The sequence below is a fragment of the Theobroma cacao genome, chromosome 3, assembly GCF_000208745.1.
Source record: "Theobroma cacao cultivar B97-61/B2 chromosome 3, Criollo_cocoa_genome_V2, whole genome shotgun sequence".
Lineage (NCBI taxonomy): Eukaryota > Viridiplantae > Streptophyta > Magnoliopsida > Malvales > Malvaceae > Theobroma > Theobroma cacao.
Window position 1 is genome coordinate 383,743 of NC_030852.1, and position 19,938 is coordinate 403,680.

The window sequence follows — 19,938 nt, forward strand, 5'->3', positions numbered from 1 at the left end:
AATTCAATTCAAAAAATCATTTATTATAATTTTAATTATTTTTAGTTAATTTTTTGCATGACTTGACAACAATACCCTTTAAATAATTTCAGACGAATTAAAATGGTTTTGGTTTTCTCTATCATGCCATCAAGACAAAAATTTCAAAATTAAATACCTATTTCTCTTTTTTGTCAAATATTGTCTATCTTACCATTCAGCTATTTCTCGCTATCCCAAAGAACAGAGATGATATCAAAATATGTATTTTACGTTCTTGGATTTATTGGTTTATATTCATAGAACTCCAAAGTTAAGGGATTGAAATCGATTAGATATATCTATAAATTAGAACACTGTATGACTTTGGCAACTTAAACCTAGTTAGGAACAAGCAAATAAATTAGTTATTAAGTATTGCATAACTAATTTTTAGACATTATGTAACTGGTTTTTAAGTATTGTGAGATTGATTTTTAAGTATTGCGTGACTTAATAATTGCGTCTTTGATTTTTAAGCATTGTGTTTTTTGTTTTTAAGTATTGTGTGACTGATTTTTAGGTATTACGTGACTAATTTTTAGATAATGCTTAAGTCACGCAATGCCTAAAAACTAGTCACGCAATGCTTGACTAACTAGTCATATAATGCTTATCAATAATTCACGTAATGCCCTATCAACTAGTCACGTAATATTTAAAAATTAGTCACGCAATGTCTACAAACTAGTCACACAATGTCCAAAAACCAATTACGTAATGTTTAAAAACTACCAAAACTACTGAATTTTATTTAACAAAATCAACAACTTCAAACAACACACCATATTCTATTTAACAATATAATCAATGAATATGTCTACTTGGCGAAGAATACTCAAAAGATTTTTTTCATGTATAAAAAACCATTCCAAAATGCTTAAAATGCTCAAAGATTTTTTTTCATGTATCAAAAATCACTCTAAAATACTCAAAATGTTTAAAAATTTCTTTTTCTGGTAAGGAATACTCCAGAGATGAATGATCTTACGAGAAAAGTTAAAAAAATATGAGTCGGTTTGAGGCACAGACCTAAACATATAGATCGATTTCATTAAGGATAATTTTATTCAAAATTAATTTTCTTAATTAAAAATAATTAAAATTATAAAGAGTGCTATTTTTAAAAACATCTTATTTATGAGAAACATTTTGAAAAGAACCCAAATAAAAAATTATCTTTCACGTGAGAATGCAAATGAATCAAATGTAAATGAATCAAGTTATGTTTAAAAACGAAAATCTATGAACTTACTATTCAAATAGTATAAAATTGATATCGAATCTCGTCTCAACCGTTGTAACTTATCTACAATAACTTGAAATTTTGATTTTCGAATTTCAATTTTAGATAAAAAGTTGCTCTTTATAATATTTTTCACCAAAACTCTTATTATATAATATAGAAATTTATAAAATTCTTTTGTGCACAAAATAAAAGAATCTCAGTTCAGAAAAATTGTTGTAGAGAATCTTATGGTACAAAGAAAGTTGTTTTCCATTCTATGAGACAAGAGGGAAAGAAAAGATTGAAAAGAGAAAACAAAGGGAAACAAAAGGGGAAGGGGGAATGCCACATGACAGGAAGAATTTACAAGTCCCCCATCACCAATTGGAGTCCGGTTTTTTGTTTTCTAAAAAAAAATAAAATATTAAAACCAAAAAAAAGAAAGCAAGACAACATAAATTTGTATACCTCTTGCTTACTCAAGCAAAGAAATTAGACCCCTAAAATTAGGTATTTGACGAGTAATGTTTAGAGGTATTAAGATATGAGTTCGGCTAATATTTTTAAATTTAATCGGATATTTATAGAATTCAATTACTTTATCAATTGAGAGTTCGAGTTAAGATGTTTTTTAAAAAATATTCTAATAACTAAAAGAATTGCCAAAAAAAAAATAATAATAATAATAATTTGGCTTGGCAGAAACATAGCTCATTTTACATCACTTCCTTTGTTACTTTTTAGCAATGTGTGCTGGCACAAGCCAGGACAACCTTAACTTCTCCATCAGATGCCCTCTTGAGAAAATTGCAGCCCTCATTTATGTGAATTTACGACTTTACCCTCACATAAAAGCATCATCCCAACTACCCACGTGGGTAAGGTTATCAAAGCCCACCCTAAAGGAAAAACCCACCTACAAATCAAAGCAAAAGGTGAAAGGAGAATAATAAAACCAAAACCTTAATTTTATCTGCCGTTGAAAATGGGAAGCCACGTTACGGAGAAAATCAAAGTCAAACGTTTCCCTTCGGTAAACACCCATCAGTCAACACTTTAAATCTCAAATCGAGTCCAGTCCCGTTCCAGAATCCCACACACGTCATTTCAGTTCCGTCACAGACGCGGGGAGGTTATCTGAACCCTTGTTGAGAGCTTGCCCGAGCTGCCCGATCTGCCCAACACCATTGCCCGCTCTGCCCTACCATGTACCCAAGTACACCTTTCCTTTTGCCGTCTCTCTCTGTCTCTCTCTCTCTTTCTTATTTTTTTTCTCTCTCTTGGACAATTTTTTCTCTCTGTCTCTCTCTAAAAATCGAGCGAAAATTTTTATTTTTATTTCTCACTCTCGATTTTCTCTCTCTTTAAATTTTAATTTTCTTTGTTTTTTTAAATCTATAGATCGACAAGGCGGCTTAAGGAATCGAAACGCGGTGGATGGATCTGAGATTGAATTAGGTCGGGGAAAACGGGAGAATCGCGATCGAAGGGAATTAGGGTTTTGGAATTGTGATTGGGGGAAATTAGGGTTTGATGAAGGGGAGAATTTTTGGAGATGGTGAAAGGTAGGGTTTTGGGTGGATCTAGGGTTTGGAATTAGTGAAAGAAGGGGGGGAAATTAAAGAGGGTGAAAAAGAAAAGATAAAAAATAAGGAGGGGGGATTGATGGTACTCGAAGGGGAAAATGCAAGGCTATGCATGGGCGGGGAGGAGGTGAGGAGAGGAAAAGGGCACGGCACATGTGGACAGTCCCTACACGTGCAACGGCGGTTCTGAGTGGTGATGGTGGTGCTTCTCCCTCTTCTTCTTCTTCATCTACTGTTAATTCATTTTGCAAGGTATAATTTTTTTTTCACTTTGATTTGATTTGATTCGATTCGATTTTTCTACTATTTTCTAGGGTTTTCCTTTCGTTTGCGTGTTGTTTTGTTTGTCTGTTTGTTGTTTGGTTTTGTCAGGTGATTTGATGAAGGGGGTTTTGTTAGATTGATTTGGGGAAATGAAGAAAGGGGTTCGATTTTGGTTGGGAGTTTTGAGATGGCGGGTTGATTGATGTGGGAAAGTGTCGAAATGGTCCTGATTTTCTTGGATTTTGAGGGTTTGGTTGGTTTGAAATTTGTGGATGATTGGTTGAGCTTTTTGGTGTAAAATTTAGGAAACCAACTGGATTTTTTGGGGAATTTGTAAATTTGGCTTGATTGTTGCGGTTCATATAGTCTTTCAGGCATTGCACGTGATTAGAATTTGGGTAAGATTGAGAAGCGTATGTTTCCTTGAGTAAATTTACATTTTCCACATAATAAATCTTTTGTGTGCAAAATTATGATACAAAAATGATTTCTTTTTCGTTTCTTCTACTAGAAGCTATTCTACAGATAAAATGGTGCTTCATTGACTTTCTGAAATTTCCAATTGGGTATTTGGCGGAATAGTTGCTTAGCATGCCATGGGGTGTTTTTTCTTCATCCAAGTGGAAGGGAATAACATATATAAAGCGTTTGGGATATGATAGAGATGTTTGGATTCTAGATAGGTCAATTGCAAATGCACCTGATTCTTGGGAATTTGCCTACTTTAAAGGAGTGATAAGGAGAAGTAATCACCATGGTTATTGTTGTTCAGAATATTGGAAAATTTTCCAATTTTGAGACAGCTTGAAACATGAGATTAGTCAGTTAGAAAATAGAATCTGGTTCATCATTTTGGAGGCAGAGAAGTAATCACCAGATTATTGTTGGTTAAAATATTGGAAAGATTTCCAAATTCCAATTTTTGGAGCAGCTTAAATCATGAAGTGATTAAATTTTGTCCATAAAGAAATGGTTTTTGATTTCACTGGTTTAAAGACAGGGAATAGGAAAATATTACCATGTAAAGATCTATGACTCTCAGTAGAGGTAGATATAGGCAACAGGTTTCACTTCTTAAATGCTAGTAGTAACAAATTTGTTCTGGAGTAATTATTTTCCGAAATTTCAAACTTGAAGGATATGCTGGCAGTGCTCTACATAGTTTGCCAGGGTGTTATTGCTCCACTGGGATGGCAGTGGATGCGGTAAATGCAACATTTGATTCTTAATTAATTATTTGCTGCTGATTCGTAGGCCTTGTTCTTATAAGGCAAGTACTGCAAGTTTCTTATAATGCATTCTGTTTTGTTATAGGTAAAATGTTAGTTGTATTATATGAAGCAAGTATAAAAGTCTTCCCATTTACATACGTGGTATAATCTACATGTATGTGAGTGATGAGGTGCATGGTTTTTTTAATGCCAGATATTTTTTCTGGTAAAATGATCTGGAAATGTAACTAGCGTCATATCTAATTACTAGTGTATAGTTCACACATCCAGTCTAGAGAAATGTCAAGATTCCCTTGATTGTGATCGTAGAAGGTTTTTCAGATGTGGCAAGCTTTGAACGTATCTGAATTGTTATCATTTGTTTCTGTTGATGAAGTGGGAATAATTTTTTGAATAACTAATGTATTAATTTGCTCTTTATGTTCGTATTGTAGTGGATTTATTACTTCCATTGTGTTATTATGGTTTAAAATCTGTTGAAGCTTGTTGCCATCTGTTGTAGATTTACTGATGAGCAAAGTATTTTTTTAGTGAATTTGTTCATAAGCTGACCGGTCATGCTTTAAATGGTGCTATATGCATCTCAGGAGTCTTTCTTTTCTAATAAAGCTGGATTTACTGGAATTACAAGCACATACGGATGGTTGGACAATTTGCTAGTTGTTAGCTAAGGATTGTTCTTTTGCCTTGGTTCTGTCTGTATGCAATTACCATTTCCACTTTGGTTAGGTTGCTTAGTCTTTGAAGCTAAGAGTTGTTGGTGGTTTATAGAAATAACTGATTAATGCTAGTCTGGGTTGTTGATCAAGCTTTTGTTTTCTCCATACAAATTCTTTTATATTCTCTCACGGATAAAATTTGTGAACCTGGTTAGTTGTTTAGTAGTTTACTGACATTACCTGTTTTCCCCCTAATAGGATGGACGCAAGATCAGTGTTGGTGACTGTGCTCTCTTCAAACCGCCCCAAGAGTCTCCACCTTTCATTGGAATAATTCGTTGTCTAATTGCTGGTAAAGAAAATAAGTTAAGGTTGGGTGTGAATTGGCTTTATCGACCTGCTGAAGTAAAGCTTGGCAAAGGCATCCTGCTGGAAGCTGCGCCAAACGAAATATTTTATTCCTTTCACAAGGATGAGATTCCTGCTGCATCCTTACTCCATCCATGTAAAGTTGCATTCCTTCCTAAAGACGTTGAACTTCCGTCAGGGATTTGCTCATTTGTGTGCCGGCGAGTATATGACATTACAAACAAGTGTTTATGGTGGCTAACTGATCAAGATTATATTAATGTGAGTTTTAGATGATCTTGCAGAGAACAGATTTAGTTTAAATTTGTTGAACCGTTTTAGTTGATATCTTATCCTTTTACAGGAACGACAAGAAGAAGTAGATCAGCTGTTAGATAAGACACGTTTAGAAATGCATGCAACAGTGCAGCCAGGTGGCCGTTCTCCAAAGCCAATGAATGGTCCGACATCAACATCCCAGATAAAACCTGGTTCAGATAGTGTACAGAACAGTGCTTCCTCATTTCCTTCTCAGGGTAAGGGAAAGAAAAGGGAGCGTGGTGATCAAGGCTCCGAGCCTGTTAAACGGGAACGTACTAGTAAAATGGATGATGGGGATTCTGGTCATGGTAGACCAGAAATTAATTTAAAATCTGAGATTGCAAAAATTACTGAAAAGGGGGGACTAGAAGACTCTGAAGGAGTTGAGAAATTGGTGCAGCTGATGGTGCCCGAGAGAAATGAGAAGAAAATAGACTTGGTGAGCCGGTCAATGCTTGCTGGTGTGATAGCAGCCACGGACAAGTTTGACTGTCTTAGTCGTTTTGTTCAGCTTAGAGGGTTGCCTGTTTTTGATGAATGGCTCCAGGAAGTCCACAAAGGGAAGATTGGTGATGGTAGTGGCTCCAAAGATGATAGATCAGTTGACGATTTTCTTTTAACCTTACTCCGTGCACTTGATAAGTTACCTGTAAATCTTACAGCTCTACAGATGTGTAACATTGGCAAGTCTGTGAATCATTTGCGTAGTCATAAGAATTTAGAAATACAGAAGAAAGCAAGGGGCTTAGTTGATACATGGAAAAAACGAGTTGAGGCTGAGATGGATGCTAAGTCTGGTTCAAATCAGGCTGTTCCCTGGTCTGCAAGACCTCGTATTTCTGAAGTTTCTCACAGTGGAAGCAAGCACTCTGGATCATCTGAGGTTGCAGTGAAAAGCTCAGTAACACAATTTTCTGCCTCTAAAACTGGTTCAGTTAAGCTTGCTCAAGGAGAGACTCCCACCAAGTCTGCTTCTGCATCACCAGGATCTATGAAGGCAGCAACATCGCCTGTGTCAGCCAGTACAAACTTGAAAGATGGACAGGCACGAAATGCTACTGCTGTTGGAACCTCTGATCCTCAAACAACTGCTAGGGATGAGAAAAGCAGCAGTTCTAGCCAGTCCCACAACAATAGTCAGTCTTGTTCTAGTGATCATGCGAAGACTGGGGGAGTTTCTGGTAAGGAGGAGGCAAGAAGTTCTGCTGCTGGTTCAGGAACGGTGACTAAGATCTCAGGTAGTTCTTCACGGCATCGGAAATCAATTAATGGTTTCCCAGGGTCATCTGGGGTTCAAAGGGAAACTGGTTCTAGCAAAAATTCATCTTTGCACAGAAATCCAGCTTCAGAAAAAATATCGCAGTCTGGTTTAACATGTGAAAAGGCAGTGGATGCTCCTATGGCTGAGGGTAATAGTCATAAGTTCATTGTTAAGATCCCAAATCGAGGTAGAAGTCCAGCACAAAGTGTCAGCGGAGGATCTCTTGAAGATCTTTCTGTCATGAATAGCAGAGCATCTTCTCCTGTGCTTTCAGAGAAGCATGAACAATCTGATCGTAACACAAAGGAGAAGAGTGAGACTTATCGGGCAAATGTTACGACCGATGTGAATACTGAATCATGGCAGAGCAATGATTTCAAAGATGTGCTGACTGGGTCTGATGAGGGAGATGGTTCACCTGCAGCTGTTCCTGATGAAGAACACTGTAGGATTGGAGAAGATGCTAGGAAAACAACTGAAGTTACAAAAACTGCTTCCTCATCTTCAGGAAATGAACTTAAATCGGGGAAACTGCAGGAGGCTTCTTTCAGCTCCATAAATGCTCTAATTGATAGTTGTGTCAAGTACTCTGAAGCAAATGCATGCATGCCGGTTGGGGATGATGCTGGAATGAATTTGCTTGCTAGTGTGGCTGCTGGAGAGATTTCTAAGTCAGATGTGGCTTCGCCAATTGATTCTCCACAAAGAAATAACCCTGTTGTTGAGCACTCTTCCACAGGCAATGATACAAGACTAAAACCTTCTGCTGGGGATGATGTTGTTCGAGATCGACATCAGTGTGTTGAGGGTGCAGATGATGAGCATCTGAAGCAGGGTACTGTTGCCGGTAATTCATGGGCTAAGAATGCAGACTGCAAGACTGGTTCCTCTCAAGAAAAATCTGGAGGAGAGCTGAATGAGCACTTAATTTCATCAAGTATGGGTTTGCCACAGACTGCAGACCAGTGTCTTGAAAATGGTAAATTGAAGGAAATTGTAACAGCTGCTTTAGTCAATTTGCCCTCTGGAAGCACTGTGGAGAAAACTACTGCTGTTGGAGATTCCAAAGAGCACCTGGAGAAAAAGGCTGGTGGAGTGGATGATGATAGCAGTTTGGATACGAAACAAAAGGGGAGCACTTCTTTGGTAAATGAAGATAAGGTCGTCGATCCAGGTGTAAAAGTTGAGAAAGAAGCGGTTGATGGATCTTCATCTGTACCATCTATGGAAGTTGATGTTGAGGACAAGAAAAATGTCACTGAAGGTTTGGATAGAAGTTTGCAGACTCATGAGAATTCAGCAGCTGTTACTGGAAATTCCACAAAAGGAGCAGATAAAGAAGCATTGCCTCCTGGTTCTGCTAAAGATATTGTTTTGGAAAAGGTTGGTGAAGTGAAGCCGGAGAAGGATGTTGAGACTGATGCACGTAGTCATGTCGCTCACACTGAGAAGCAAAAACCTGAGTGGGAAAGTAATGCTTCTCCTCTTATTGACGTTTAAATTAAATTTGAAGTACTTATTATTTTACCTTTCTTGTTTGTTTTGCAATTGTATTTATTCATCACTAAAATTGGTAATTGAATTGTATCTGTTGTGGTTCAGCTGTTACTGCTCGTAAAGGTGAGCAGGTGGAGGAGAATTTAGAATGTGGCGAGGTTCATGAACCACGTGGTGGACCATCTCCTTGTAGGGCATCATCCACAGTAATGGAAACAGAACAACCCACGAGGTCAAGGGGATCTAAGTTGACTGTTGCAGAAGCAGATGAAGCAGAAGAACGTACATCAACCACCTCAGATGCTCCTGCAACAGGTGGTGCAGACGCAGATGCAAAAGTAGAATTTGACTTGAATGAAGGCTTTAATGCAGATGAGGCGAAATTTGGGGAGCCAAATAACTTGACAGCACCAGGATGTTCAGCTCCTGTCCAATTAATTAGCCCATTGCCTTTCCCCATTTCTTCTGTGTCTAGCAGCCTCCCTGCTTCGATTACTGTTGCTGCTGCTGCAAAAGGGCCATTTGTTCCTCCAGATGACCTACTGAGGACTAAAGGGGTACTGGGTTGGAAGGGATCGGCAGCCACAAGTGCTTTTCGGCCTGCTGAGCCCCGAAAGTCTCTGGATATGCCTCTGGGTACAAGTAATGCTTCCATGCCTGATGCTACTACTAGCAAACAAAGTCGTCCTCCATTGGATATTGATTTGAATGTACCTGATGAGAGAGTCCTTGAGGATTTAGCTTCCAGAAGTTCTGCTCAAGGTACAGACTCTGCACCAGACCTTACAAATAACCGCGATTTAACGTGTGGTTTGATGGGTTCTGCACCCATTCGCTCTTCTGGGGGACTTGATCTTGATTTGAATAGAGTTGATGAGCCTATCGATTTGGGTAATCACTCTACTGGCACTAGTCGTAGACTGGATGTCCCTATGCAGCCTTTGAAATCATCATCAGGTGGTATTCTTAATGGTGAGGCAAGTGTCCGCAGGGACTTTGATTTGAACAATGGGCCTGCTGTTGATGAGGTGAGTGCTGAACCATCATTATTTAGCCAGCATAATAGAAGCAGCAATGTGCCATCTCAACCACCAGTTTCCAGCCTGCGGATAAACAATACAGAGATGGCAAATTTCTCATCATGGTTTCCTACAGGGAATACATACTCGGCTGTCACAATTCCATCAATCTTGCCTGATAGAGGAGAACAGCCTTTCCCAATTGTTGCAACTGGTGGGCCACCAAGAGTTTTGGGTCCCCCTACTGCTGCCACCCCTTTTAATCCCGATGTCTATAGGGGACCTGTGTTGTCATCTTCACCAGCAGTGCCCTTCCCATCGGCGCCTTTCCAATATCCCGTTTTCCCATTTGGAACAACCTTTCCTCTTCCTTCAACTAGCTTTTCAGGCGGTTCAACAACTTATGTTGATTCATCTCCTAGTGGGAGGCTTTGTTTCCCCCCAGTCTCACAATTATTAGGACCTGCTGGTGCTGTCCCATCCCATTATGCAAGGCCCTATGTTGTTAGCCTCCCAGATGGTAGTAATAATAGCGGTGCTGAGAGTGGTAGGAAATGGGGAAGGCAAGGTCTAGACTTAAATGCTGGGCCTGGAGGCCCAGATATAGAAGGAAGAGATGAGACATCACCTCTTGCATCTAGGCAACTGTCTGTTGCCAGTTCACAGGCCCTGGCAGAAGAGCAAGCAAGAATGTATCAGGTGCCAGGTGGCATATTGAAAAGGAAGGAACCTGAGGGGGGATGGGATGGATACAAGCAATCTTCATGGCAGTAGGAATACTTCAATGTCACAATTTGGTGACCCATGAAAGCTTGTAAGTCATTTATGTTTCTTCTCAGCTTCTTTTGGCAAGGTCTTAAATGTACAACCACACCACCCCACCCCCCCCCCAAACACACCAATTTGCTACTTCAATGCCCACTCTCTTTATAGTGGCAGGGGAGAGAGATGATATTAGAAACAAGCAATTCATCTGTGACGAATTTTATGTTTATTTCATTTTCAGTTCTTCAAGGATAGGCATTGGCTAACCCCCAGAAGTCATCTAACCTGTGTGCGCTTCGAGGATGGGTGGTAAGTGAGCCATTTGATGTTGTTCATAGTCTCCGACCCCCAACTTTTCGCTGTATCAACTGTATCGTAAAAGAATCTCTTCGGGGTTTCCAAGCCATTTGTTCCTTGAATTTGTTCTGGATGCAGATCAGTTTCCCTTGTAGATATTATAACTGTTGAAAATCATGCGCTATGTTGCCCAGACATTAGAAATTGGTGCCCATACTGGTTTTTAGTGCATATCTTTCTTGCCTTTTTTTTCTCTTTTTAATTTTTTCCCAATTAAAGTGGTCACCAAATTTTGATACTCAAGCCTTTTCTGATCTGGCATGACTTAGTTGCTCTCTGGTTGATGTTGTATTCTAATCTTATTTAATTTATCAACTCTAATTGTAGTTCATCTGCTACAGTTTTAATTCCTGCCAACATTGCTATCAATGTTCTTATAAGGTATTTGGCACTCAGACTGCATTGAAGTTTGACATTGCAATTTCACCTCTATTGGCCCGTGTTGACCTTACCAGTGGCAACTATGTCATTCTTCTTTCCAAGTGTGTTTGCTACTTTGCTTGATATTTCTGTCGATTGATGCCGGTAGGTCAAACAGACTAAGGAAGCTTTGTTTATAATCTGGATCTGGAACTTGCAGTCAGTAATTGGCATGTCATATCCACAAGAACTTTCTTTTGCCAAAATCTTATATATTAAATTTAATAGGAAGCAGTAATGTAATGATTCATGCTTTTGTATATGACCGGACAGAATGTCATGTAATCTTTTATCAGAAAATTCATAATCCTGCTGCCTAGGTGAAACTTGGACATATTGTACGGCAGGTGTTTGTGATGTTTCTTTTGGGTGGATGTTCTGGACTTGCTTTATTCATCAAGGTAACAGAAAAGGATTCAAAGATTATCATTTGTTGATTGTGTTGGGGTCTTCCACGTGCTTATAGGGTTATTGGCAACAGCTAAATTAGGAGATTTAGCAGTAGATTTTCATGTATGAAAACCTTTGGCTAATTCTCCAGTTCAACTCCTTCCAAAACGAAGGTCTCAGCCTTTCAAGTCCTATAACCCAACTGAAAAACTACGAATTGAACAGCCCGTCTGTTTCTTAACAGAGCAGTGGCCTTAGAGTTTAATTTTGGAAAAAAACGTATAAAAATTGCTACCGTACCTTTTGACCTTTGAGGGAGCCAGCAAAAACAAGGTTAAGATGCCCATGGTGAATCTGGCACTTCCAACAACATCAAAGTCAATAAAATATTCTTTCTTGTGGACTTGCTCGTTTCCCCTTGGAAACCACTTTAGCCTGTAGTTTTCTGATACGTACGTATTTAGATCAGAAAAGGCAAGGTGTCATTGTTTCAACAGGGAGTCATGTGAATCTCATATTGTATGCTCTAGCTTAGCTTGTAGAGTTATAAACTCTACATCGAAGAGAAGCTCCCAGATAAGATATAAGGGAAAATGTGTGGTTATAGAAAGAAGTCATGAATCTCATATTAGTTATCTATGAAAGTGAGATTTAACGTTTAATAGTTTACATCATTTTCAATTTGTGAGGTATTTTTTGTGAAACAAGCGTGAAGTTGGTGAGTACTTAAGCATTTGATTTATTGATTGATACATAATCTCTTATTTATAAAATAGGGTTCGAATCTCTCTTTCCTCAATTACAAAAAAAGAAGAAGTAAAGTTGGCGGGTCAAAGCAGACAAGAGTTGATAGGGGAATTTATAAGCCATAAATTTCACATCGAAGAAAAGGAGCCAAGAGAGGATGTTATGGTTTTCGAGGGGAGCCGATGAGCCATAAATCTCACTTTGAATTAAAAAAAAAAGTTGACGGATCAAAGCAGACAAAGGTTGATAGGCGAGCTTATAAGCCATAAATTCCACATTATGGTTTTAGAGGGGAGTCGATGAGCCATAAATCCCACTATGAATTAAAAAAAAAAAGTTAGCTGGTCAAAGCAGATCAGGGTTGATAGGGAACTTTATGAGCCATAAATTCTACATCGAAAAAAAGGAGCCAAGAGAAGATGTTATGGTTTTAGAGGAGAGTTGATGAGTCATGAATCTCACTTCGAAGAAACGCTCTCAAGAGGGGAGTCGACGAGCCATATATCCGACATCGAAGAAAAGCTCTCGAGAGGATGTTATGGTTTTAGAAGGGAGCCGATGAGATGAGCCATAAATCTCACTTCGAAGAAACGCTCTCAAGAGGGGAGTCGAAGAGCCATATATCCCACATCGAAGAAAAGCTCTTAAGAGAGGATGTTATGGTCTTAGAAGGGAGCCAATGAGATGAGCCATAAATCCCACGGGGAAGAAAAGCTTTTGAGAGAAGATGTTATGGTCTTAGAAGGGAGCTGATGAGCCATAAATTCAACATCAAAGATAAGCTCCCGAGAAGCCAAGGGAGGATGCCATGGTCTTAAAGAGAACCACAATCTCACATCAATCATGTATTAAAATGAGATTGAGCATTTAATGGTTCACAAAATATAAAATTTTGAAGAGTCATTTGTTGTTGAATTACAGTGATAAGTGACAAGAGTACTACAGGCAAACTACCCTTAAGATGAACCGAATCCAGTTCATAAAATTTTGAGGAGCCATTTGTTCTTGAGAATTGCAGTGATAAGTGACTAGAGTATTTCAGGCAAACTACCCTTAAAGATGAGTCTAATCCAGTTCATACAAAGTAGCAATTCGTTATAATCTTGGTTTTGATCCCAAGGTCAAGAGTACATCTCTAAATTACTTGACAACTTCCACAAAAATGGGCTTCAATGACATTTGTAAAGATCACCTAAGTCCGAACATAATAATCTTTAGAACAAATATCTTCAATCTCCATCGTGTATAGTTTGATGTCTCTTTCATAATTTTGTGTCATGTGTTCAGTAAATTTTTTATATTAACGTCACTCTTGTATTATGTTATTTGTTTCTGCTGAGGTTAAGACGTTTAATTAAAAACTGAACACAACAAGAGTGGGACAGAGGATGTTATTCAATCTTTGAGGATTTGGGACCTGCTGATGCTGTCCAAAAAGCAGAGAAACCTGATCTCATCCCATGGTTTCACGGTTATTGAACTGAAAAAGTCTCCATAATTGGAAAATTATACAACACAAAATGGGTACAAGTAGCAGAACAAATTTAAGAATGTAAAACATCAACTTAACAAAGCTATAGATATTTTACTATAACAGAAAAGTCAAACCAGATTTTTTTTTTCTTTCCATGCATAGGAACAGAAAACCTAAAAGAAGTATCTACTTGTGACAAAGCCACTGAGCTTTAACTCTTTACAGGAAATCAAGACAGTAAATTAGCTGCAGAATATCTTCTTTCACAATAATTAGACCGTAAGATTAGAAATGGAAACAACCATAAAGTGGCTTTCTGGGAGAACTACGCTGTGTAATCTATTAAAACCGATGCACACAAAGCAAACTCGCTTGATCCTGATGGCTTGAACAATCTCTAGGTGATGCATTGGCAATATCGTACTAGGAGCATTCGGTTTGAAGGTAAGATATCTCACTTAAGATGCACAAGGTTCCTTCCACAGAAGACGTTTCTGCAATTTTGAATTGAAACCAAATCATCCCTAGGAACTAATGTGGCTCTGGATTAAAAAAAAAACAAGGTGTATGGCAAATTTTGGACAGTAAATTTGCTTAAGTAATACTAATTTTTCAGTAAAAGCATTGACATAGACATACAATAAGTCAAATAAAAGTTAAGCATGCAATGCTACTTCTTAAGCCCACAATAAAGTATCTGTAACTGACTAGCAAGTTAGGAATTGTTATTACTTCTATTTGATCTGACAGAACAGTAGAGATGGCTCCAACAGCTATAACAAATGAGAGAATACAGAAGCACAAATATGCATTCAGCATGCAAAATATGAAAAAGATACACTTTTTCAAGGAATTTATAAGAGAATTCGTAGTGCTGAATGTTGATGATGTGCAGTTCAAAGGAGCCATGTTATAACTAAGCTACTCAAAATTGAGTCTTGCTAACGCGTGTCTTAAAATTCAAAATATGTTACAGACATACTTGAATGCACTAGCAACATTTATAAATTAGCACCTTAATAAGTGCCATTGGGCACTCATATAGTTGCTTTTAAAATTTCCCAACAGAAAATAGAATGTCATGCCAGAATATTCCACATATCACACAATCAGAAGATAACAAGCACCCAGAAGTTTTAAGAAAAAAATATACTGACATTAGGCATCCTCGACTTGGCTTTTTCTTCTCCTTCTGTTTCTGGGGAGGCTTGATGACTACCTTGATTGCAGCATCAAAAACTGCTTTAACATTCTGCAAAATTGAGGAAATGATTACGGAAATAATTCCGTGCTCTTTGAGCAAAATTAACAAAGGCAATCTCCCACAGAAATACAGACGTATGAAACAAAGGATATCCTGTGTTCTCAGGTAACCAGGAACAAAACTGCCCAATTCTTATAAAGACTGGCATAAGGCCAAGATTTGAGTCTGAAATACAAAGGCATAAAGGAAAAGTTTGAACAATGATCTTCATTATAAAATAGCCTAATGCATATTAATAGAGACAGGGCATGATTCATACTAGTAGAGACTGACTTAACAAGTTATCAAGTCCAAAAAAAAGGGGTCCATGTCTATAAACCAATGTCACCAAAACTCCTCCAATATTTTCCTAAAAAGAGCTAAATGTCCAGGTGCCTTTAATATAGAGTAGATTATTGTGGTGGGAGGACACTAATGGAAGTTACTGTATATTACCAAGTTTTTACATACCTGCTGAGTTTTTGAGCTGCACTCGATGTAATAAGCAGCACCAATCTGTTTGCGGAGTTCCTCGCCCTGTTTTAGTAGGATGATTAAGGTATTAAAACACTGATAAGATCTCCTACACAGTCAACCAATGAATAGAAATCATACCTGTGCAGTGCTAACAGGCAGCAAGCCAGGATGATCAGCCAGATAATGTTTATCCTCACGAAGATCTATTTGTACATTTTAACAGGACATCAGTATTTTATCCAGCAAATAATCACATACAAATTGCAATTTTCCGAAAATACCAATTTAACTCTGAAAGGCACCTTTAGAAGGACAGGGGTCATTTGAATCCCAATTCAGAAGGGCACCTTTAATGCAGGTATGAAATGAGTGCAGTAATAATCCCCTTTTTAGAAGATGAGAGAGCCCAACATTTTTATTTCTACATGAAAGCAGTTAACTGTCTATTTGGTCCATTAACCGGAGAAGTGGTGTGTCAAGCAGAATTTAAAATATGGAACAAGAAAATAGAGCGGAAAATTCGTCAGGCATATGCAATTAATTATGAACACTCAACCCTTTCAAGAATGAAAAAGAATGGAGAAAAGAAGATGCTAAGTTTTCGACTGGAAGTGTCACACTATTATCCAGAAACAAGTGCCCACTAAAATTCTGAATTTGATAATCTGGTTCTTTTACAGACGCAATTGACAACAATTCTCTAATCTCTATGTGCCTTAAATTTTACATGTAGTTTTCTGATGGAATGACCATTGTTAGATCAAAACAAGATGAAACTATCAACTTCAGAAGCTTTCCCTTTAAAATGCTAGTTTAGGATCAATCATTCACAATGAACCAACATTATTTGAATGTAACAATAATTCATATAACCAAGCCTCAGATCAGACCCAAGGTTATTACAAAACAGCATCAGATCCTCACCTACTGAGATTTGATAAACAAAACCCTCTCTGCTTCACAGATACAAGGGCATATTTTCTGTTTTTCTAACTCTTAACTGCCTACATCCTAGTTCCTTCTGCCTTAACAGGACACGTAACTTGGATTAAACTAAATTTCGAGTGCTTCAAGCAGTTTTTTAACAAAAATTTCCCATCATACGCAGTAACCAGTATCACTTCCACTGCCTTTTAATACATTTATTGCCTACTCTCTGTCTCCTTTGTAATAACTAACTAAAATCCCCAATTCAGATGAATTGACAAATAAAGACTGTGTTTAAGAAAATATTCTATTAATATTTCCATATCTAGAACTCAAATTCCTTACAGCATTTATTAGAAGGGGTCAGTGCAATTATTACTGCTACGTTAAAATACGCATATCATTTACTTTTCAAACTATAAGTAATCGAAAGTTCAAAACTTTTGGGAGTCAAGGTCTGATATCTGGATATGCTACTCTACTACAATATGAGGAACTAAATCAGCATTGACTTTGACTGAAAATGCATTGATTTTGGAAATGCTAACGATGTGGTTGCCCACTTACCCAATTTGGTGCCAACCAGAACCACAGGGACACCAGGGGCGTAATGTTGGAGTTCAGGGATCCACTGTCAGAAAATTGCAGAACATAAGCATAACACATCACAATTGTTCAAAGAACTAAAAGATCCAGGATAAATTCACCTTTTTTAGTACATTTTCATAGCTTGCTCGACTAACTAGTGAGAAAGCTAAGACAAAGACGTCTGCCCCTCGGTAGCTCAGCGGCCTTAATCTATTGTAATCCTCTTGTCCTACAAAAAGTCATCAAAACTTCAAAACAATTTTAAGGCAGTGTAGTTACCAAATTTGACAAGGAAAAAAAAATATAAAGAAAAAACAACTGTCATTGGAAAAGCCAGTGCCAAGACTGACTGTAAAATGAAACTCCTTTTAGCACAGTTTTCAAGAAGTGGAGGATAAAACTTGAAGTAGAATTGATACCAGCCGTGTCCCAAAGACCTAAATTCACAGTAGTGCCTTCAACTACAACGTTTGCACTGAAGTTATCAAAAACTGTTGGTATGTAATCCTGACAACAAAGCACAACAAAGTCTCAGAATTCTAAGAAAAGTTAGCTAGTTTGAGAACCCAACAGGACAACTTTTCATGATCATAAACAAGTAAGCAAAAAAAACATGCCCTGGAACATAAAGTTGGAGACTTTGTAAGAAACAAGATGAAAAATCTCGATGCAAAAAAACCTTAACAGACTACATAATAAAACACCAAAACTGAGATACCCAGAGAGATAATAAGGGAGAAAAAGGAACATACAGTAGGAAACTTGTTACTTGTATAGCAAATGAGCATGCAAGTCTTGCCAACGGCTCCATCTCCCACTGTTACACACTTGATGAACCTTGAAGCACTTGAAGCCATTGAAACACAAAAAACAAAGCAAATACAGAAGAAAAAAACAAATGGGTAGTTTGGTTGGGTGGATAAATTTATGGCCTTTTGCTTTGTTTCTTGTTTTTTTTTTTTTTTTTAAATTAAGATTTAGAGACAAAGAGAGAGTGAGAGAGAAGAGTGGTGGTGGTGGTGGTGGATCACATGATTCTCACTCATTTCATTTCCCCTGTATCAATTTTATTACTACTTACTTTTATTTTTGGGGTTAACTACCAACAAACTCCTGCCTCATTTAACTTGGAAAAACATTCTTTTATCTCTTGAAATTTAATTGAGAATACACTCATCTTCTTTATGTTGATTGCATGTTTACTAATAATTTATGTTGAAATGGAAGTCAAACTTTTCTAAAGTTTCTTAGGCTACATGTTTAGTAATTTTGAAGAATAACCTTTTTTTTTTAATTTTTGTCTTGTCTATTGTGAGGAAAGCAACCCTTACTAGATGCATGAACCTTAAAATGTTTTTTTCTTTTTTCTCTCCATTTTTTTGTCTTCTGCAGACTTAAAAGTAGTTTTAAGAAGAACATAAAATAGTCTAAGACCTTTCACCATAGTTCTTTTGTCAATTTCACCATAAGCAACTGGTGACAGACAAATATAATCGGAAATTCATAATATATAATTCTGAATTCTGATATTGTCATGTAATTAAATTTTATGTCATATGAATAAAAATAGTCAATTAATAATAAATTTGATGATAATTAATTTCTCAATATCTGGTATTTTTAACCACAACATTGAACATAGGAATGGGTCCACAACTAGAATCCCGTTGAAGTTATACCTACTACATTAAATAGATTGATGGGCAGAGAGCTTTTGGGGCAATTACGCTTTAGGACCACAAAAGGCATTATTATTATTATTATTATTGTTGTTGTTGTTGTTGTTGTATAAATTTGAGAGGAATGCATAAATAAAATATGAATGATTGATGGAGAGGTTTAGGGACCCTTGACAGAGGGGAGCCACCAATCAAACCATTCTCTTGTACACATCAGAGGCGTTGAACCTAAGCTTATTCTTTAATGTTATTCCCCTTGGAGTTGGAGCAGGGGATGTCGACTCCTTCGGTTCTTCATTTCTTTCAATTTAATTGAGGAGCATGCTATTCATTCAGACCTATGAACTTGGTTTTGGTTCCAACCATTGAAGCTGTTCCTTTTCTATTAAACTATATGAACAAAAATGATAATTAATTTCAAGTACCATACCAGACAGCATATTAGGTATACCCCCCTCATCAATCTAGACCAAATGTAGTACGTACAAATGTGTTGTTGAAGGAAAGGAAGAAGAAATAAACAATACAAGGGACAAAAGTAATTAAGCTCCTTTTGTTTAATTGCTCAGTTATGTCTATTCAATTCATATACAACTTTGGTTTTGTTGGTATATTTTTAAAATAATGTCTTTTAATATGAAAAATTGTAAATGAAAAATGTTTTTTTATATGAAAAGTTTTAATTATTCGAAAGTCATATTAATTGAAAGGTTATGTTATGCAGTGTGACTATTAGATTGTAAATGGTTTTTCGTATGGAAGGTTATGTTTTTTAATAAAGTAACATATTAGAAAACTATTTTTATTCAAAGGAGTTTAAATTCATTATAATCTACTTGTTGCGCCAAACAGCATTGCAACTCTAATCGGATGTGTCTAACGGTTTATTCTCGTAAATTATAAGATAAAGTTAAACGTTAATTTCATTATATTCTAAAATTATTCGTATAATTACTTTTTGCAGACCAAGTGATGGGAGGCAAAATAAATAATGTTTACAAAGACACATCTTGAAGTAAATTTTGTCGGTTCAACTAAACCCTATTTGCACTAATAGGTTTAAGGATGCGTGAAAATAAATACAGCAAGAGAATTGCTTGTTTATGATTTTAGGGTAATTTGGAGTTATAATTTGAAGTTTTGAAGCCCGAATTCGAATATATAGATTGATGGACGAAAAAGGGTTAACTCGAAAAGTCTCAAATCATGTATATAAAAAAAAATAATGAAAAAGTAATGTTGGAAAACAAAAAGTTAGAGAAAAAAAATAGGGTATGCTAGAGATGTGAATGTGGAGATGATAAAGGAAAAAATTGAAAAGGAGAAGCAAAAAAATATGAGAAAAAAGAGGAAAAGAGTGTAGCCGGGGATGGCCATCCCACTAAATTTGCAAAAGTTGAGACCAAAAAGGCAGTTCTAAAGCAAGAGAATGGAGAGG

At 37.0% G+C, this 19,938-nt stretch overlaps 2 protein-coding genes across 2 annotated transcripts; one reads left to right on the forward strand and one right to left on the reverse strand.

Annotated features, from left to right (window-relative positions):
- On the forward strand, nucleotides 2,498-11,401 carry LOC18603853. Its single transcript, XM_018117755.1, has 5 exons — nucleotides 2,498-3,084; nucleotides 5,246-5,617; nucleotides 5,700-8,388; nucleotides 8,520-10,247; nucleotides 10,440-11,401. The coding sequence occupies exons 1-4, from the start codon at nucleotides 2,941-2,943 to the stop codon at nucleotides 10,205-10,207; spliced, it is 4,893 nt and encodes a 1,630-aa protein (XP_017973244.1). The 5' UTR covers nucleotides 2,498-2,940; the 3' UTR covers nucleotides 10,208-10,247; nucleotides 10,440-11,401.
- Nucleotides 13,634-18,001, reverse strand: LOC18603854 (rac-like GTP-binding protein ARAC8). Its single transcript, XM_007036078.2, has 8 exons — nucleotides 17,574-18,001; nucleotides 17,241-17,328; nucleotides 16,941-17,050; nucleotides 16,801-16,864; nucleotides 15,445-15,509; nucleotides 15,301-15,366; nucleotides 14,744-14,838; nucleotides 13,634-14,080 (listed from the first exon to the last, which is right to left on the reverse strand). The coding sequence occupies exons 1-8, from the start codon at nucleotides 17,676-17,678 to the stop codon at nucleotides 14,041-14,043; spliced, it is 633 nt and encodes a 210-aa protein (XP_007036140.1). The 5' UTR covers nucleotides 17,679-18,001; the 3' UTR covers nucleotides 13,634-14,040.